The sequence below is a fragment of the Falco naumanni genome, chromosome 8, assembly GCF_017639655.2.
Source record: "Falco naumanni isolate bFalNau1 chromosome 8, bFalNau1.pat, whole genome shotgun sequence".
In the NCBI taxonomy this organism is placed as follows: domain Eukaryota; kingdom Metazoa; phylum Chordata; class Aves; order Falconiformes; family Falconidae; genus Falco; species Falco naumanni.
Window position 1 is genome coordinate 22,410,093 of NC_054061.1, and position 21,270 is coordinate 22,431,362.

Genomic DNA, 21,270 nt, shown 5'->3' on the forward strand with positions numbered 1-21,270 from the left:
TGGTTCACAGTGATGATGCAGCTGGATTTTAACAGTGTGAGATGCCAGGAAAAGCTGCCGGTACTGCAGCAAGTCACAGGCTGCTGTAGTATGGGGGTCTTTGGAGAGGGTGGAGGGATGGATCAGCACTGGGGCTGAGCAAGGGGCAGCGCCAGAGCAGCGCAGGCACCCAATGAGCTGGAAAGCCAGAGTTCAATTACTTCTCCATGCTATCCTGGGGTGAGGAGAGCTGTAGCGGGAGGGGCAGCAGCATTTCATGGCCTGGCCATTCACCATCACAATTCCCACCTCCTGCGGGGAATCATCGGGCTGAGCCACAGCACCCAGGCACGAGGCTGAACCCTTTTGCTGGCCAGGCAGATGCCCTCCTGCTCTCACACAGTTGCGTGGGCTTGCTTTAGCAAAAGACAGGGGGGTTCCCCCCTTTTATCATATGTCTATCTCTAACAGTTTTTAACATTCAGCTTATACCCTGGGTGATAGTTAAAATACAGTTTCCAGACATTTTGGGCAATGCAAGGATGAGATGCTTGGTGCACTGACTGCAGGCTCTGGTTCCAGCTAGGTGTGGAGTCCTGCTGAGATTTTCAAGAAACCTGGACTAGTTTTTTACCTTCCTTGGAAAGCAGTGTTTGATCATCTGACAACTGCAACCCCCTGTCTTGCTTTCCTTGTAGCCGGTAAAATAGTCTTGGGATGCTCTAAGGGCCTTTCCTACAACCACACCACTTCTTGCCGAACCCTCAGGATGGATGGGTGCGATATGGAAATCAAGGGGTGTACAGGCAAGTAAGCAGGCCGAAACGGCGGCTTGCGCTCTCCATGGCATGCGTATCGTCTGCGGTGCAGCAGCTCGCAGGCAGCACCTCTGCCCTGCTCCAGGTGCTGGGGAGCCATGGTCAGGCGTGGCAGGGTCTGCATCTGGCCAAAACCGCGGTCCATGGGTCGGATGAGGTGCATGGAGAAGCTGGGCAGAGAGCTGTCTGCTCGGCATCTGGGGAGAGCTGAAGACCGGAAAATTTGCCCCTTGGAGCAGAGGCGTTTTCAGGCAGAAAAGCAGGTGAGGATGCCGATTAGGACGTGGTAGCTACAGACCCAGCCTTAGCCTGAAAATAATTCCTGTTTCCACAGTGCCGGATGAGGGCTGATGGCAGGTACGAGATGGACCCTTTTGGAGGGTGATGCTTTGCCACCCTCTCCAGACACTGCCACATGGTGCTGGCTCACCCGTGGGAGCTGTTTCTAGCAGCACTGTATGCCAAACTTGAACGTGAATTAAACCACTTCAGCAGAAACTCACCAGTTGCCACAACATCTGCAGCAGCTGCAGGACACGGCAGCCAGCTCTGGCTATTGCTGTTTCCTGCACTAATAGCACACTAGATGAGAATCCAAAGCACAGCCATAAATCACGGGAAATTGGTGGTTTAAAGGTTCTTCCTGGGGTGATGTTTTGCGGTTCAGCCTGGCAGTAATTCCGGCAGGAGAGCCCCTAGAAAGAGTCCACATTGGTCAGAAACAGTTAACACATGGGGCTCAGAGGAAGAAGCTTCATCTGTTGTATTTTTTTTCCTTTTGTAAAACTTTTTAAAAAAACAATCCAAATGGGGCTTCTAACCATGGCCACTTCAATTCAGGGTACGTAACAACAAAGTACAGCCCGATGTGCCGTGTCCCTCCCTGCCACAGCTTGGGAGGCATTGGTTCTCATTCGGAGAAGCTGAATTCCCGTTTGCCTGAATGTGCGTGCTTCCCGTTGCTGATTCCTGGGACAACGGTGGCTGGGAGCAGCGGTCCTCCCCACCCGTGGTGCCTCCCTCCCCTTCCTTACCGCTCACACGGCCTGCCCAGCTCCCATGCCCCGAGGTGCGATGCACACCCCGGTGCTGTCAGTGGGGATGGCAAAAGGAGCAGGCAGCTCGCCAGGGACGAGTGACATGCCTACTGCCACGTCTGCCGAGTGTGCTGGAAAAATGCTCTCATTTCTGGAAGACCAGACTAACTGGTACAATCTGAATGCTCTTCAATATTGTGTAACAGCAGGCCACAGCTCACTGCCAGCAGCCCTGAAGGCACACTCCAGTCTTTAAGCACAAGATACCAACATGGAAGTGAGCATTTACACAAATGGGGCATCAGAGAGCAAGTGACAAGCCTGGCAATGGGATGTGACCATGACATATGACCATTTGGTGCCTACTCAGTGACAAGTGATTGAATGTCAGCAAGCAGAATTTGATGTAAGTCATGCTCTTGATAAAAGATGACTGCGCAAACAACATCTGTGTCATTTTTCTGATGGTGACTGCAGGCTAGCTGTGCTAAGGAGGGAAAGAAAATTGGGAAGACAGTTGGAATAGGAGCCAATTGGGAAAATCTGTTGGGCCAGTCAATATTTTGGCAGACTCAGCCTGTCAGACTCTGTCAGCGTCGATCCACCACATAAGAGGTAATGTTATGCCAGGGCTTTCTGAAAAACCAAAAGAGAGGTAGGAGGGATTCTGTGAATGTGGGGTGGAGGCTCCGATGTGGTCAACAGCAGTGTGAGACCCGAGGGCGATGCTCAGCCCTGTGTAGCCCCAGCAGCTTGTGCTGCAGAAGTCCCTCAACCAAGCACAGGGCAGCAGGGCAGAAGGAGAATCCCTCCCTTTCCCAGTGACACCCCAGTGGTATGGGCAGCAGCCTCCCACAGTGGGAACTTCCTTGCAGGAATGGGGGAAGAAATCCCGCCTGGGATGCATTCGTGTTATGCATCCTGCATCTCACTGTCCTGTCACAGCTCAATTTAATTCTCCTATCAAATCTGTCCCTTCAGAAACTGGTGACTGCTTTCGGAGATAAAAAGTTTCACAGTAAGAAAAATATTTGCCTGTGACAGTACGCCCAGAAGGACTCCTGTGCGCAGAGCCTGGCCATCCCACGCAGCCTGCGCTGGGCAGTGGCTGGTGCCAGGCAAGGTCTCGTCACGCTGCATCACCTCTGCAACCGTCCCTGTGAGATGCATGTACACACACGTGTACATGCACACACACTTGTGTTCTGCAGCCCTGTGTGAGGAAAAGCCCTCACTGAGTTCAGCAGGCATTTTCATCCATCCCAAGTACTGGTGGGTAGATGTTTTGGGTTGTGAGATGTCCTGTTGAAGGTCTCTGCCCTCCCTCTGCCCATGGTGGGGGATGCTGTGATGGGGAGAGCTGCCTGGCTTGCACTGCCAGCCAGCAAAGCTTCCCTTGGGATGGCTCTGGCAGGAGCAGTGTGAGCCGCCCTGCTTGGGGCTGCACCAAGCATCATCAGACTCCAGCACAGGCACCAGTGCAAGCCAATGCCCCAACCAGCCGAGGGCCGAGGAAAGTGGTAGGGGTCCTGGGGGAAAACCCTAAAAAGCCATGGGGACTCGGGGACATGTCCCAGGGTGGGGACAGCCTGGCCACCCTGGGACGAGGTGCTCCTCAGCTGGCCTCTGGTGCGTGCCACTGGCAAGGAGCAGGATGCACCCCTGGTTCACCTCCCCAGCAGCTCCTCACCTCCAAGCAAAGCAAGGCACACGTCCTTGCTGTCCACAGGGCGCAAGCGAGGTTGCTTCTTCTGCAGTCCCTGGGGTACCTCATCTGCTGGGTGGCTTATCGACCCACATTTGCCTCCCATTATTAAAAGAAGGCTTTTTCGATATGCAATCGATTTCTAACGGAACCCTGATACTCATCTGTCAGAGGCAACGGGTCCCACAGGGCAGGATCCTGCAGCCAGACCCAGCACGGGCATGCCAGATGGATTTGTTTAATGCGTTGGTCAATAAACTTCCATTTTCTGTGGAAGAATAAGCAGCCCTATTTGCTGTTTGCGGACTACAGAGCCCTGGAAATATTCCTGTAGCTTATGCTGTTGTCCAGGAAGAACTGATGAAGGTTTGCTTACAGTATGATGGGAGACTTGAGAAAATATTTCCATTTAATAATACAGAAAATTATTTGAGTTTTTGCCAAAGTCTCCAACAGTGAAGGAAAAACACGCCTATCTGTTTCAGACATCGTCAGACCAGATGTGCTGCTCTTGGTATTCTGCTCTGTCAATGTACTGGTTTAACTTAAGGATTTCAATTATCATTTGGAAATGAACTTCCAGTTTTGTAATTGCTGTCACAAGTCGCACAGATGTCCTTGCTGAATTCACAAGATGAAAACACGGTGTTTCTGGTTCAACTGTGTTCCCTTCAGTCTGCATAGTAATTGCCAAACTGCCACTTTTGATAAGGATTTGCAGAGTCACAGGCATTTACCCTCAGGGCTTTGTGAGAGGGATCCACTTCCAAGCAAGCTGGCTGCTGGAGGTGCTCTGAGATGATGTGGTCCGTCTGCAGGGGAGAGAGAGAGGGCTTTAGGAAGGCTTAGGCTTTAGGCCTCATACAGCAGCAGCTCTGTTTTTCCACCATGAAAACTTGATTCTTTATGGTGTGCCCTTTTTTTTGCATTTCCCTAACATGCAAGATCCCTTTGCTGACTTAAAAGGGAATTTTGGGTGGGCTCCAAAGCCCGCACCTGTTGCTGAGCCAGGATCATACTGTACCTTCTGCGCCTCATGGGTTTTCGTTCACTGGAAATGGAAAGATTAGTTCTCTCACTGTCTGAGTGGTAATTACCATGCAAAGGAGATCACCCCAGATGGTAATTGCCATATCTAGGGGAACATACAGCAGGAGAATGATTTACAGATTTTGGAGTTTCTTGGCTGATGAACTCAAGGCACATTTACTGCGCTGAAAAGGATGTTAGGTAACTCAGCGCTGAAGTTCAAATGCCGGGGCAATAAATTGGATTATGAAAGAACGAAGAGTCTGAGTGATCACCGTCCTTCTCTTTTCCACATCTGCTTGGCTTTGTCTACATAACACACATAGCCAGCAAGGTGATGCTGCAAGTGCTGCCAAAGGTAAAGGACATTTCCCTGTCACCGCCTAGCATGGCAATACCTAATGAAATACTCCTGAAATGACCTGTAGAGTGTTATCTGGGAAAAAGCTGGATCTTTGTGTATACAGTAAAAGCACTTCGCATCATTAATACACAATGACTGTGACAACAGAAGGTAAAGCATCGCAATTCCTTCAGTCAGAATTCAGCCACTGAGCTGCTCTTCAGACTTTATTGCTGGCACCAGTAAGGTTGATGTGACCATATCGACTGAGACGGCTGCCCCAGGGAGCGTGTCAGTGCCTGTGCCCGTGCTGTCGGGCAGGCAGACCCATCCCCTGCCATGGCTGGGAGCACCTGCCCATGTCCAGCCCCCTGTTATGGGGGAGACCACCAAATACATCTCACTCATGGCTTGAGGCGAGCTCAGGCTGGAACAGGAGACAAACACTGCCTGTGCACTGATAATGCTGCCTGTACTCTGAAATGAATGACAATTTTAATGTGTTTTTCACAAAATACCCAAGGTGAGCCTTGGTGCTGCAGCGTTATGGCATTGAAAGTTTTTTTTTTTCAGACTAAACAGGAATGGGAACTTGTCACTGTGATAAGTGTATAACTTAGCAACAGTTTTTCTTTCTTAAATATGAACTATGCATTTCATAGCATTTTGGACTACTTACACCAGGCTGACAGAGATACAGTCGTGACTCTCTTGCTTTTTGCAGTGCAGGGAACAAATGTAAGTATCCATTATTTTCCTTTTCATAAATTCTTTCTTTTAGAAAAACAGGGAGCTGCGTGCTAATCAATAACAAGTCATCTCCATGTGAGTGCTATTGATGGTTTCTATGTAAAAATGGAGTTGTTTCGTTAGTGCTGTGTGGGCAGGGGCAGAGCCCTGCTGCAGCAAATGCCTCAGCGTGACCAGCATCTCCCCAGCCCATGGGCATGCGGTGTCAGGCATTGGGATGCACGTCACTTGGACTGGTGCAACCTGATGGCAGGGCATGCGCCGCTGTCCCCATGAGGAAAGGCAGTGGTGCTGGGCGACCAGTACTTAACTTCAGATGAAAGTGGGGGACCAGAGGGCTGGGGTACGCCCTGTGCCTTGCAACAGGCTGCAGCTGCCCATCAGTTTGCAGGCTGGCACGCTAACCCAAACCAGGAATGACGGGCTGCGGTGGGGGCTGCCCTCGCCACCGCCTCACTTACCAGCTCTGGCTGGAAGGCGGCCAGTGACCTGTGCAGCCACGTCAGGCTGCGGCTCCTGCCCTCGCAGTGGCGCAGGCCCAGCGACCCCGCAGCGCCGGCTGGGGCGATGCAGAGCTCTCCGTGCTGGATCAGCCTCAGCCAGGTGTAGTTGAACTTTTGGTTCTGTGGGGAGAGACAGGGGGGAAGCTGTGACCCCGCTGGCTTTCTGTCAGCAGGGCTGGCTGCTCAGGGATAGCAAGCAGCTGGCAGACGCTCCCCATCAGAGGCTCTCCTCACCTTCCTCCTGCCCTCAGCCAGGACTGGGGAATAAGGAAAGCTGTGATCCATGGGAAGATCTTTCCTATGGATTTACAGAGCTAAAAAACGCAGGACAGCACAAGCGCAGGCTCTGGAAGTGGCTCCCACTGCAGCAGCCCAGAACCAAACCCGATTGCTGCGTGCTCCTCTGCCCTGCTGCCTCCCCTGGCTGCACCCCAGCACCGGGGGGCGAATGGATGAACCCCCGTATGTGACAGACCCCGACCCACATGCTGACCTGTGCCACTACAGTGAGTGGCTAGCAGGGAACTGCCTAAGAAACACTGCCTATAAAGGAAGGGAAAGGTTGTCTGCAACAGCTGCTTCCCATCTTGCAACAGAGTGTGGCTGGATGTTTTGCACACAAAACACAGGCTTGTATTTAAATGTTTCTTCCCATTTTCACGTGCAGGCTTGTAGCTTTATCAAACTTGAAAATTCCAGCTGAATTTGCTGGTTCTTGGAGTTGTTGCCTGGCTACAGGCTTTGCAAATGGGCAATTCCTGCCACTCGCTACTCCCAGGCATCGTCTGGCCGTGTCCCCTGGTGGGAAGGACTGCATTAGATCTTGGGGAGGGGGCAGGTCACTATGGGAGATACAGCAGCTCTACGCCATGCACTAAAAATAGTATCACACATTTCATATGCAGGGTATCCTTACCTTGTTGCTAACATCACATGCCTCAAAAGTCAGGGTGGTGTTTTCCACAGTAATGCATCTTGCCATGGCTATGTTAACAAGCTGGAAAACAGCAACAAAATGCAAACACAGACATAAATTCCCAAGGAAGAGGAGAGGCTGTTACACTGTAGTTAACCTGCTGGATTCACAGGACACTGATTAATGCTGTCCACTTAACCACACAAAGCAGAGATGATGTGTCATAGTCCTTGGAGTGGTATATAAATACACATCTGGTCCATGACGCCTGTTTTTCTACCGAGAGAAGCTTGAAACTGGACCTTTCCAGACATGTTCAAACTTCGATGACATACATTCTTTTTTTGGGTTTTTTTTGGACATAGCTCATGCTCCTGTTCTGCAAATCCCCAAACCAAACAGCTCCCAACAATAACAACTTGCAGAATCCCTTCCCATTGCCACACCGTGAAGGAGGCGAGCTGCCCTCGAGAGCAGCTGACGCAAGCGCCTGGTGGTCCCATCCTGGATCTGCCCAGTCCCCTCCCAGCTGGGGCACAGGGCACGGCGCTCCGACCGCCCATCACGGACCCCGCAGCCAGCCCGAGGGAACAACTCCGTCACCATACACGATGCGCTCAGTGCCTCACCCCGAGGTAGCTTTTCCTGTTTTCCATCTAGGTTAGATGTCTTGGTACCCATCCTCAACAGGGAAACGTAGAGGTGGTCCCCCAAAGCGGGGAGCCCTGGCAGGCACATCACCGTTAAGCTGTTTTTAACTGAACTGCCATTACCTTGCACTGGTGAGGAGAAAGAGGAGTGAGCACTGCACCTTGGGTAGCGCAGACCAGATGTCTCTCTGAGTGTGCGTATTCGGCCCCCAGCTCGCTGCGAGGGAGCATCAGGCTCTGCTCCTTCACTCGGCTTCTCCTTGCTCTTTCTCCCTGCCGGCACCCCGCTGCCGGGCCAGCACAAGCATCCACACATCGTGTGCTCTGCAAGAGGCATTTTCTTAATGCCGTTTGTACGACATGTTCAGAGGTCGCTCACGAGTACGGGAGATTATATGGGAAAACTGGAAACACTGAGATTGAGCCCTGCCAGCCCCCTCCGGTCCCTGGGCTGAAGCCCACCACACTGCAGGGACTCACGGCCATGGACGGCTTGGTCGGTACTGGCATCGGCTCCTCAGTCAGCCCTGGCAGTGCTGCAGTTGGGGCTGCTCACACCTCCCATGCCTTGCAAATGTCGTTTCTTCTCTTTCAAAATTTCTGTCGAATTTATGAATTAATCCCAGTCAATAACTAGGCTATTCAGAAAACAGTTCTCAAGAAACTCTGGACAGTGTTCAGCACAGCTGGAATTTGCAGAGCTAGCTGAAAAACAGATTTTCCGCCCTACTAAGTTTTGAGAATGAAGATAAAAGAGCAATTCAGGTGGCCTGATTCCGGACAAAGTAAAGCAACATCCTGGAAATTTTCACGAACACCTTTGAAAAGCTGAGGTTTTGGTTAAGGTGAAACAGAAGTCTCTCTGTATGGTCTAACTGCTTTGTACTGAATTTGACATGAAGATTTATTGCTCTGATTGGAACAAAGGAGCTGAAAAAGTAAGTATTTCTCAAGGATTTCCCATTTTTTTTAATGTTCTCAAGACTGTTACTGCTTATTATTTTAAAAAAAATGTCACTTAAGGAGATGTTTCACTGAAGCCTTCAGTCTAATCCAAATGGTGCTTTCTAGAAGGCAATGCACGGATACAGGCTCTCAGCCACACAAGTTTCGAAGCCCCAGCAGACAGCCCATGGTTTGTGTGCTTCCAGTCACTCAGAGGCAGCAACCGGCCACTGCAGTCCCACCAAGACAGACAGATACATCCAAATGGATCCACTGCTCATCATCTGCTGAAGTGCCTGAAACCAGCAGTTTCCCACAGCTCTTGCAGGAGTGCCGACAGGTCACTCAAAGGAAGCATGGCATCCCTCCCTGCGCCCTCTGCAGAGCTGCCCCCCCACACCTTCACGGCTCCATCATAAAAGCTGCTCACTGACTGCAGCTGGCAGAGAGCCTGACTTGATCCCCAGGGATCCCTGTGATAAGGAACCTTCATCTTATGCCCCTGGCCCACAGAAAAGCCTGAAATGCAGCCAAATGGTTGCTGTACTTTTTCCTGGCTCCCAGAAGGGCCAGTGCAGTGGCTGGAGGCTGTGCTCCTTGGCAGGGACTGAGGGGACAGACAGTTCTTGTTCTCAGTCCCTCAGCTGCGCCAGCCCTGTGGTCACCAGCTCCTGGCCACCTCCCCTGGGCAAGTATCACTCCTGCCATGGCACTGGGAGATGGAAGTGGGTGGGGATGTCAGCAAACCCTTTAGTTTTCATTCCTGGCATTGCTGCAATCTTTCTGACAAAGCAGATATTTCACTTTTGTTATTGCAATTGTAACTGGTTTGCCATCAATGTTGTATCTTTTCTAGGGAGAACGTTTGACATTTCTGAATGTTCCAAGCAGCAGCCAATATTGTGCTGAGGCTCAGGGCTGGGCCAGATTCAGAACCCAAATTTTATTCTTGTTTTAATTCACCATTTAATGTTGGTGAAGCGACACTGAACACCCAGGGGCACAAGCAGGACCAGGTGCCAGGTAGCACCACAAGTTTCCTGGCACGGAGATGGAGGGAGGGATGGATGGTGAAACAGAGCCTGACCCTGCCATGCTCATCGGCCACCTGGCCAGCAAGGGGCTTGTGGAGGCAGGACTTCATCCCAAATGGACTTTCAGGTGTTCTCTGCCCACTGACCCCTCCTAAGGCACAGGCTTCACCTGCACTGGTGACATGCCAGGACTCTTCCAGGCTGCTGCCTTGCCTGTCTGCAGGCAGGCAGAGCCTCTGCCTTGCACAGAGGAAAAGCGGATTTCTGCTGCGCTCTGCTGGCAGCAGAGCACCGGTACAAACCCTGTCTGCGCCTGGGGCTCCTGCCCTTCCCTGCCCAGGCACCGCTAAGCCGCCCAGAAAAGTAATTTCTCTCCTGCTTTGGCCAAAAAGCTGTGCTAGCAGGAAGGATGCTGGACCTCCTGCCCTGGAACTGCTGCATGGGCAGCTCACCTGGTGTTTAAACACTGAAGTAGCTCTTGGAATGGTGACCTATTTCTTTATAAAAACACTGGGGAATCCAGACCACCGTGACATTAAATACTCAAAAATGTCACCCAATGCCCAGGAAGCAACTCAGAGACAGTGTACTGGGATGCTACCAAGTGTCTAGCCAGCCACTGGAAACATGTTTAAATGAAGGACAGCAAGTCACCTGGCTACGTACCAGCCCACTGGCTTTAACCAGGGGAGCTTCCAGGTCCGGGTAGACGTTCTCCAGGTACCACCGGAAACTTTTGCACTGAAGCTTCTTTCGCAATTGGATTTGTTGAGTCAGGTCGCCCACATCCACGTTTTTCAAGATCAAGTGGTAAGCATGGCCATAGAATAACTCCTTGTACTCGTCCAGCCAGACCTCTGCAACACGGGCCAAGTTCCTCTCCACCGTTCTCACACGATCTTTTGGGAAGGAATAAGGATTGTCGTTCCTGAAAATGTGCCCGACTCTGGAGCACGGAACAATCTCAATCTCGCCTCCACACATCCAGACCTGAGAAAGAGGGGTTGCTTTGATAGAAACATGGGCAAATGTCGGGTGCTGGCTTTGTGCAAGCCAGAAAAGCAGAAAACTACGTAAACTGCCAGGAGAGATGGGGTCTGCAGCATGGGGCTGTCCCTGTGGAGACCCTGGCTCAGCCAGGCTGGCAGGGATGCAGGCGTGTGACAGTGACATACCTTGAATGAAATCTCCATATTTTCACCTCCCCAAACATCCAGTCCAGGGTCGTACATTCCCAGCTCAAAAAAATACTTCTTATCAATGGAAAAGAGGCCACCTGCCATGACCGGGCACCTGGGAACAGAGAAGCCACACAGCCTGTCAGCTGGTGGGGAAGCACCTGTCCCTTTCGCCTTCCTTGGACTAAGGATTCATGGAGAAGCTGTGGGCTACGAAATGCTTGGGGATGGTGCCTGAGCCTGCACTTACAGAGACAGCAAGGACCACTCAATTTGTCACTTTGCTGCAGGCTGACAGACGCAACGTTAAAATAGATGATATTTGGGTGGCTTTACCCAGTCTGAAAGCTGTAACAGGGCATGGAAGGGAAAACGCAACAGTACGTTCCCCCGGCCACGGCAGCACCAGCGAAATACCAGCAGTGCTGCAGGAGGTAAGAACGGCTCGCCGGGCTGTGCCTACATCTGGTGATGTGATTGCCCACAGTGTACCACTGCCTCCCTTGTCCTTACAAAGGAACAACACTGGGCCTCGAAGGAGCCTTTGTTGCTAAATTATTAACAAAAGAACAGGTTGGTTCAGAAAGGTCTCACATTTGCTTTTTTTTACCTTATTATATCAGTTTCCTTGATTTTATTTTTCTCAATGACCTCTTGTGGAATCTGTCTCCATCCAAAATTCATTGGCCAAGTAAAAATCCCACGCTGAAAGTTGTCCACGGTCATGTAACTAAATGGAGAAAAGATCAGGATGACTAATTCTGAGTCACATTCCTGATTGAAATGTCACCCTTAATGAATGAAGATGAGTATCTGTACATAATTAAAACAGGATTTTAACAGATTTCATTAGGAATCTTCTTCATGTATTAAAAGTCATGGAAAATGGGAAAAGGTGTGTGTGATAAATGAAGGGGCCACGTCCACTGCTAATGTTCACTTCTGGTGTACAGCAACATTATGCATCTCTTGTGACATGCTGCTGAAGGCCAGTAAGGAGGTCTACACCTGTGTCTGTCTGTAATTATATGTTGGTGGTCCCAGTAAGAGGGTTTTCTCAAGCCACTGGCATGGACTGTGGGTTTCCCAGGGGCACAAGCTGCCTTACCTCATGTCCTTGTCACTGATGACCTCAATGACGGGGCAGGCGACCTTGGCCTGGCTCAGGCGGACCCTCTCCAGCAGCGGCTCCAGCCACCCCACATTGCACTCCACGTGCGAGTCCAGGAATGTCAGGACGGTGCCTGCGGCAGAGACCAGGGCAGCATCAGGCAATCAGGTACCCCATCCCCATTCCATGCTGGCCAGCCTCCCTGAGTGCCCCATGGGCTCAGGGTGCTGCTGCTGGTGCCACGACCCTCCACGGCTCCCAGAACGGTCCCAGCCATAGCCCATAGCATGCTTCCACTGCTTGGCCATTGCAGCAGGTGAAATGGGGCAGCTGCCGGGAGGAGATCCCAACTGCTGCTTGCCAGGGCCATGCCAAGGTGCTGGACAATCCACAGCTCATCCCCTTGTCAGACCCCTGTGTTTCGCATACTGAAGAGATGCCCTTAACTCATTGGGAGGGGACTAAAACTTGGTGCTGGAGACGGCTTATCAGCACCTCTGGCAGGGTCCAGGCATGGCTGTAAAGTTTTTGTCCTACCTTTAGCAATCTCCGCTCCTGCCAGCCTGGCCCGTATAAGACCATGCCTCTCCTTGAGATGGAGGATCTTCACTTTTGGGAACTGTGACATGTACTTGTCCAGCTTCTCCTTGAGGTACTCTGCAGAGAAGGAGAAGGAGAGGGCGAGGATGACTTACCCATTTTGCACTCAGTTCCAGGGTGAAAAGCAGTGGGTCAGTTTTCCCTGGAAGCACCTCCAGACACACCAGGGTCCTCAGGTCTGGGGCATGAACATCTGGGCACAGCTGTAGGGCTTCTGGTGCACAGCACTGCGATCTGAGCCTGCTCTCTGGTGAAACTCCCAGCCACATCACTGCCAGCAGGTTTACGCTGAAGTTGATGAGTTTAAAAATCTTTGTTGGAGACGTCTCTCTGGGTACTCTGGGACAGGTGTGCTGCTTGGTCCTGGGGGCTCGCCACAGGCTGCCTGGCTGCCCTGGATCTGTCCCTCCAAAGGACGGGCTGCAGGTGTTAGTATCATCTCCTGCTCCCTGCATGGTGGGTGGCTGCTGTGCATTGGCACAAACCCAGCAGCCGCAGCAAAAGCGGACCCATAACCTGGTGCTGGGTGAGCGCAGTGACTCACTGCATGCCGAAGACATGGAAAGTGGAGAGCAGCAAGTGCAGGGCTTTTGGCGAGAGGCCATCAGCAAAATCCCAGTGGCCCCACTTGGGTAGTTCACGATCCAAATCAGATATCAAACGGTTGTTCAAAGACTCCAAAATGAGCTTTTTTTTTTCTTCATTGCAGTATAACTGCAATTAAAATCTGTTGTAAATTTTCTTCTGTTGCAAAAAAAATTTTTTTTGTGCTTTACAAATTTCTCAGTAATAAGCACCACATTTAAAGACTCGATCCAGGTTTAAAGTGCACAAGGGTTTGCACATCTCTACTTTTCAGGCTGCTTTTGTCGTGGTTTCCTGTGGCTGTGGAGGCAGCTGGTGGTAAACTCTCAGGAAGGAGAGGGTATGAGAAAGTGGTCTGGGAGACTTGAGCGCCTGGTAGTCCAGTTCACAGATGGACTACACAGATGGAGCCCAGGAGCCTCTGCTGTGGTGCTGCGGCTGCTGCTGCTGCTCCCAGCATTTCATTTGGAGCCAGCCACCACATCATTCAGGCTGTGGGGAGGACCCTCGACCTCCCTCACCAATGGGCTTCATTGGTGCTCTTCAGTTTTCTTCAGAATGTAACTGTCTGCATTTCAAAAGCCAGTTGAAAGCTTTAAAAGGTTCCAAAAGTTAAATATTTGTGGATGGGTTTGCTATAAGTTATTGCTGCTGCCACTTGGATAACAGCAATGCCAAGCACAGCCCTCTGTAACTCCCCTGCACTCACCAGGTTTCAGTGGCAAACCCAGTGTTTCATATATTTGCTGGCTAACAAGCAGACATGAAGGGAAACCATAGGGAGAAAGTAAAGAGGAAACTTGAAAAAATGCTTTTGAGGGGAAGTGGTATGAATATGTTTTAATGATAATTTTTAAAAGTATCCAACTGAGTCTTTTTCCTCTTTTTTGCACCTATTCTTTTGTTGTACTGTAGGCTCCTTGCACATGTGGCATGAGCTCTGAAGTTCATCTGAGACAGTACTTTCCCTGAAGAACCAGCAGCTGGAAAATTACATCATTCCTAAATTTTTAAGGGCTGAAGTCAGCAGAGAGCCAAAGCATTATAAAGCAGAGGTTCAATATCATCTGAAATGCCTGAGTACGCATGCAAAGCCCCTGTACACGGGCAGATGCCTGCTCACCAGTACTTTTACTGCAACTACTCTGTTCTCTGAGCAACCTGGGAAGTGCGAGCTGTTCATCCCCTGCCACCAGTACTGAAAACATGGGGCACTCATCTGGAAACTGCACAGAGAAGGGTGACAGCATCTTTATGAATGCACAAGCCCCTGAGCTGGGATGCCCCTAAGATGGATGGGTTGGGCAGGACCAAGCTCCCTGGTGCTCCTGGACCACAGTGCCTCAGCCAGCCTCCGGCACACGCAGTGCAAGAGTGTGAACTTAGTGATGCACAGCTGTAAGAATAGCAGCTGTTTAAGTGAGTGAATTGGAATGGGAGAGACGTGAATGATAAAGTCTGGCAGGGTGTTACGCAAGAGCTGCAGCTTGATGCCCCACAGCCATCCCCAGTGCCCATCTGGCCTCTGATCCCCCTCATCTGGAAAGATAACAGCGCAGGCTGCGGACGCACTTCAGCACATCAAAAGGAGAAAATGCAATTTCTCTCTGCTATTCAGAATTGAATTACAGAGAACAAATTGCATTTTAGCCTCAAGTTATATTAGTTTCATAAAGGTAGAAGAAGCTTCACCTACCTTTTGTGCTGAAGTCGTCCACCAAAATGACTTCTTCAATCAGGTGCGGAGGAGATCTGCCAAGGACGCTGTGAACGGAGCGGAGGAGGGTGGACCACACTTCATCCACAAAGCACATGATGATGGTGGTGGTCGGGAGGTCATCATGAACCTGCTGCTCAGAGCACCTGCAACGGCAACAAGGGCTCTTAGGTGATGGCTGGTCACACTCCAGGCTTAGTGTTTTCTGGGAAAATGCACTGGGAGGGAGGAAATGCCAAATGTGAAATACAGAGGCAAAGCCAAACATGAAATACGGAGGCAAAGCCCTGTAATGAGACTTTGTCAGGAGAGGGAGCAGGGGGGTGAACGGGGGGAGCTCCCCACATGGTCCTGGGGACCCTCATGGGCAGCTCCACAGGACAGGACCCTTTCTAGCAGGGACCTCTTTTTAACTCCCAGCCCCCAGGGAAGAATCTCTCCTCTCCATGAGCAAACAGTGCTGGGCGTGAGGCCGATCCCACTCTGCACCACTGGTCTGGGGGACTCCTGCAGGGAAAGGATCCTGCATGCTCCAAGTGCCCACAGGACTTCAGATCCCAGGTGGCGTGAGATAGCCTCATTGGAAGAAAAGAATCGGTATTACGATGAAAATGCGAGGAAGAGGTCCTTATGTCCATGAAGGGTTACTCAGTGCACCAACTTGTCTAACATGCAGGCAGCAAGGAAGATTCTCCCCATCCAACTTCTGCACCTCACTCAGGGGATCGTGGAGGATGGGAAAACACTCAAGTGTCCAAACTGCACACACGATGGTACTGGCAGGTCTGCTCCCTGAGCACCCCGTATCTCACACTCTGAGCACCCACGCCTCCCCAGGGACACCCTGGCCAGCCAGCTGTGCCCTGAGCCCACGTGCAGGGGCTCTGAGCGGCACTGCTTCCCTTGCCAACAGCCAGTGATATGCATCGGCAGATCTGAGGAGTGATAAAAATTTCTCCTGGCTCTATGGGTTTGTCATTTTGTTCTGCAACAGCCAAAAATGCAACATCTGGGTCAAGCCTGTGTCTTCAGTGTTTGAACAAAAGGTCGATGAGCATCTTTTCTCATCCTCCATTTGCAAGTCAAGCACCACTTTGCTGCGTGCTTTGGGGAGTGGGGCTCCCTCAGCTCCCTTATCTCCGAGTGGATCTCCAGGCCTGAAGAATGCCTGGCAGAGCGCTCCTCTCCCCCAGAACACCTGGTTTATCCCAGAATACCCATGAATTTCTGGCACTTGCTTTCTCTCTCACGTCAGTGAGCCGAAGCCTGATAGCAGGTTTTTCCCTTGTCCTTCCAGAGCAGACCTCCTGCAGGCAGGACAGGCACCAGCCTACCTGCAGATGCAGAAAATTGATTTCTCAGTGATCACCCAAAACCACTGTTCACTCTGCTGTCAGCAACAGACAGAAAACAGGGACAGCTACATGGGAGCGTATGGAAAATTGACTTCTTCTTCCATCTCAGTGAAGGGGCCCTTGGGTTTGGCAGCTGCTGGCTCAGATGCTGACATCAGGCTCAGACCATGTGGTGTTTTGAAGAAGACACAGAGGTATTTCAGGGCTTCACAGCTAATCAGAAGTGCTCTGGGTAAGTAAAAACAACCCCAGAATTGCTCTCTGTCGCAATCCCTAGGACATGTCTTTCCTTCTCCTTCTGCAGCCTGGGCAGCGGCCAGGGCTGGCTCAGGCAGGATGGGACGGGCTGTTTGATATGGTTTGGTTGGAAACCATAAGGGTGTTGGCCTGTGGTGATGGGACCTCTCTGCAGGATCAGGAGCTGCTTTGGGCATGCTGGCAGGACTCCCGGGGCCAACAGAGAGAAGGCAGGGACTGAACCACTGGGGAGGTCACTTGCAAGAAGGAGACAACAAGGGACAGCTAAACTAGGAGAATAGAGACAAACTGTAGTTGCTCCTACAGCAAACCCAAGCAAACCTGGTGGGAGGAGGGACAGGGGCCATGGATAAGGCAGGAGAAGCTGCCGAGCACAACAGCTTTCATTGCATGGAGAGAGGGATGTGAGAGCAGCTGAGAAAACACAGCCAAGCCCCAAGCCACGAAGGCTGCGTGCAGCCAGGCAGTACCTGCTAAGAGCACTTTTCTCTTTAGCCCCTTCATTAGCAGCAAAAAGGCTCTTGGCCAAGGGCTGCGCGTACACCCCAGGCAGCTGGAAAGCATCCACGCGAGGGCGATGGGAAACCTCAAACTGAGGAATCTTTTTCTCCCTTCTTGCCTAAAAAAGTAGGATTTCTAGGCAGCGAGCAATGGGATTGTTATTGCTGACCCCCAGCTAAAGATATTTCACCATGTCCTGTGTGAGTTTGGGCTTCATTTCTTTCCTAACTATACACATAGACGCACATACATATGTATTTATATATATTTGCATACAATACTTAATATATATGACTAATGTTAAGTAGAAGCCAAATCTTCTCAAAATTCCAACCCTAAACAGTCATTTAAACAAAAACAGCCCAAAGCCTTTATGTTCTGTTGACATCACTCTGAAAGTCAGCAAAATGTAGGCTCTCAAGTTGCTGAGGTTGCTCAGGGAGAAGGTCCCCTTAGACCTGCTGCCCCTGAGTCTGGCAGCAGCTTGGCGCTGAAAACCTGAGCCAAAGGGTGCCCAGCCCCATCCCTCCCCACGCCTGCCAGCACAGGTGCTAACCTACCCCGACCGTACCGTACCGTACCGCGCCTTGCAGCATGCAGTGACGGTTTTTTGGCCAAGCCAGGAAATCTGGGTCCCTGTCTAAACCCCGATAGCCTGAAGAAAAGAAGCTATGGCAGTAGCTTGGGGAGAGGGCAGAGGCACGCAGGGACCTTCGCTGCCGCTGCTGCAGTGTTGGGCTGAAACGGGGCCCAGGGCTCCCAGCCAGGGCTCCGCAGGGAGCACTCCCTGCAAGCCTCCTGGCCACCCCGGCCTCCACCTGCGTGGCTCGTGCAGCTCACTCCTCCTTGGCAGGACGTTTACTGCACGCACTTCTGCAGAGGCAGCGGTGCTCGGCAAGTGCCAGCACGGTACACAAAGCTCAGAAAGCAGCAAGCATTGCACGTGGATATGCAGATTGTGACAGGATGAGTTTCCTGTTGGCCAAATTTCAGTGGTCTAGTCCAGTACCTCAGCAAGGATCACAAGAGGAACTGGGGTCTAAACTGGGAGAGGCTGGAAGACTCCAGCAAAAAACGTAACACGCTGTTTGATCCCCAAGAGCTGCCAACAGCTGATGCCATGAGCCGGCCCTTACTGCCCAATAGTGCTGTGCCAACAGGCTGAGGGCAGAGCTGCCCCGGCAGCACACATCCCCAGGCAGCGCCAGCAGGGCACACAAAGTGTGTTTGGCCAAGGCGTTCCCCGTGACACCCAGCAAGCAATGCTGTCTCCTCCTGGGCAGGTACTTGAGTCACCAGAGGCAGGTGGGCTGCTCTTACAGGTGCTCCTGGGAGGTGGTTTCTGCTCCACAGCTCCAGAGCTTTGCTGTCAAAGACCAAAACACAGTGTTGGCTTTGAGCTGCCACGGCTCTTTTCCTGTGCACAAGTGGCTTCTGCAGCTGGCATCCTCTGCCCAACAGAACGCTGTCCTAGTTGTCTTCCTCCTTCCCTGCCCCGTTTCTTCCCATGTAGGGCCTCACCTCACCGGCAAGCGCCGACAGCTCCATGGGAATGTCTGTGCATTGTCCTGGGGGATGGGGGACAAACACCACAACTCCCATCCCACTGTACCCATGGCCCACAAGCCTGGGAAGGGGGACACAGGAGGCTCTCTGCATGAGGCAGGTCTCTCTCACCTGCCAAGCGGCTGAGAAATATTTGCAGCAGGAAAAGCAGGAAAAAATGAGAAAGAAGCCTACCTGAACTGGCGCCTTCCCTGGACCCTCCCTGCAGGAGTCCAGGCACAGCAGCTCAGGGGAGGAAGCCTCTCCAGACCCTCACCCCTCCAGCCAGCAAGGCACTGCCCACACCTTACCTTCTTCTCTTCTCTGGGGCTACAGGGAAGGAGGGGCTTTTTTGAAGCCAAATACTGAGATCTGCAGAATCACCTACACATTTTGTGGGGACAGCTGTAACTGGATGAGCATTTTCCAAATCAAAACTCTGCATCCCTCCCATGGACCCCAGTCCCCCGAGCCACCTCTGCAGAGTGGGTACCACAGTGCTCTGCAGCGCAAGGGCAGCGATGCCACTGGTCCACACAAAGGAGCATCCCCCAGATTGCCTCAGCTGCAGGCTGGTGTGTGCCTGTTAGGTAACGTCAAAGTTGTAAGTGCTCAGCACATGGTTTTGTCTCCTGTGGAGGCTTTTAGGACCACAGTGGGCCCCCCGGGCAGGGGGGGCTGTTGGGGTGCCTCTGCCCCAAGGGAAGGGCAGCAGCAGCTTGCAGGTGTGAGCGCACGTCTGGGCAGGGGGGGGCTTTGCTACCAAGACAAACTGACAGCGTGCCAGAGCACTCCAGGAACCAAATGCACGAATACTGAAACCAAACAGCGCTCAGGGATGCACCAGGTAAAGCAGACGAGAGTGTTTTAAGGCACGAAGAGGCTTGAGCCCCACTACCTGCCTCATCTGCCCCTGCCTCTTTGGATGGCAGGGCTTGGCGGGTTAAGACAATCTGCAAACTTTACCCAGTTTTATGTTTAGTAACAAGCAGCTCTTACCTGGAAAGGCAAAATCCATCTCATGGCTAGCACGCATGAAGCGAGGGCCTCGGCAGCACGCCCAGCGGCCCTCCCCGGGACCCACCGAGCAGGTTCCCAGGGGCGCAGCCCAGGTATTTGTGCAAGGGAAGCAGAACTTACCTGGCAGGCCTGGTGTCCGCTATGGCTCGGTCTACGGGGATCAAATCACTGAGGTAGACATTAAAGTTTCCTTCTTTCCATCTGCTTTTTGCTTCATCTTGTTTATCATCAGGGACTGCAACGGGATGCCCAAACTGGCCGGGAGCTCGGGGGTCTCTTGGGGCAAGAGTCGCATCCACGGACAAGACCCTGTGTGTCCCCAGGCTCCTGCCACCTGCCCGCTCCTGTCCATCCTTGCCAGCGGCAGGTGCCCCAGGAGCTGCTCCGTGCGCGGCACCCGGCGTCCGTCCCCTCGGCGCCGCAGCCCCGGTGATGCCGTTCACAGCGTGGGCATCGTCGCCGTTCTCCTGCGCTCCTTGCCGCTCATTGTGCTTCTCTTGCCTCTTGGCGATGCTCCCCGCAGACTCGAAGCCCAGCCGTGGGACTGCTGAGCTGCCGCGTTTTGCCCCTTCTTTGCTAATAAGGATGAAGCTATTTTGGGGGGAAGTTTCTTTCACTCCCACTTCTGCCTCCCCCCGCCCGGGCAGGGGTCCCAGCCCCGCTGGCAGCACCAGGCTGGCTGCGCCCAACGCGATGGCGGGTCGCTGCCGGCTCCCGTCGGCGGTGCGCCCGGGTGTCCCCGCCACCGTCACCCCGACGCCAGCTCGCCGGGTGGGCTCGGTGCGCCCGGGGGCCGGCGGGGCTGGGGAAGGGGGCTCGCCGGGGGGCGGCGGGGCCTGAGGCCGCGATGGCGACGCCTCCCGCTGCTCGGCTCCGGCGGGGCCCGTCACAAACTCCGCCGCCGCCGCCGGGGCCCCTGCGCCGCCCCCCCAGCCCACAGCCGGCCGAGCCGCGGGCCGCCCCCCGGCCTGCCCCGCCCGCTGCCCCCTGCCCCCGGGGGCGGAGGGGGGCCGGGGGCGCTCCCGGCGGGCTGCCCGGGCGTCTGGCGTCGCTGCGCCGCGGAGCCCCGCGGGGTCGGGCCGGCTGCTGCCCGCCGGGGCCTCGGGGCCGCGCCAGGGCCGCCCCCGCTGCCGCCCGCGCTCCGCCGCCTCCTTCAGCAGCCGCCCGCCGGCGTCGCCGAGGGAGAGGCGGAGCGCGGCCATGTCGAGGAGCAGCCAGACGACGGAGGCGGCGAAGACGAACGCCAGCGCTCGGCCGCTGCCGCGGAAGAGCCGTCGCAGCCCGCTCATCCCCGGGGCTGGGCGCAGGGAGCCGCCGGGCCGCCGCACGCCGTGCCCGGGGGGAGCGGGGGGGGCCGGGCCGGGCCGGGCCCCTCTCGCCCCACCCAGCGCCGGCAGCCGGCGCGTAACCCAACACCGGGCCGGCGCGGGGGGCCGCGGGGGGCGGCGGGGGCTGCCCGAGCGGGGTCTCGGCGGTGCCGAGCTGCCGCGGCCGCGGGCCGGGCCGGGGTGGGAGCGCGGGGGGCTCCGCACGCTGGCACAGGACCCCCGTGGGCTGGAAAACACGGCTCGGGGGGTCCCTGCCAGCCCGGCGCGGGCACGCTGCCCTGCCCGGGAGGCGCCGTGCCACATCCCGGGGTCCCCGTCGAGCACCTTCCCTGGGTGAGGGCCTGCGGGGGGCCACCCTGTGGG

General features: G+C 53.6%; 1 protein-coding gene across 1 annotated transcript; it reads right to left on the reverse strand.

The window, feature by feature from the left end:
• Positions 1-3,853: 3,853 nt before the first annotated feature.
• GALNT5 (polypeptide N-acetylgalactosaminyltransferase 5) lies at positions 3,854-20,897 on the reverse strand. Its single transcript, XM_040605133.1, has 10 exons — positions 19,700-20,897; positions 14,880-15,046; positions 12,536-12,655; positions 11,996-12,131; positions 11,498-11,617; positions 10,885-11,002; positions 10,376-10,699; positions 7,081-7,161; positions 6,123-6,284; positions 3,854-4,351 (listed from the first exon to the last, which is right to left on the reverse strand). Exons 1-10 carry the CDS (start codon positions 20,866-20,868, stop codon positions 4,211-4,213), a joined length of 2,538 nt encoding a protein of 845 aa, XP_040461067.1. The 5' UTR covers positions 20,869-20,897; the 3' UTR covers positions 3,854-4,210.
• Between the last annotated feature and the right edge of the window lie 373 nt (positions 20,898-21,270).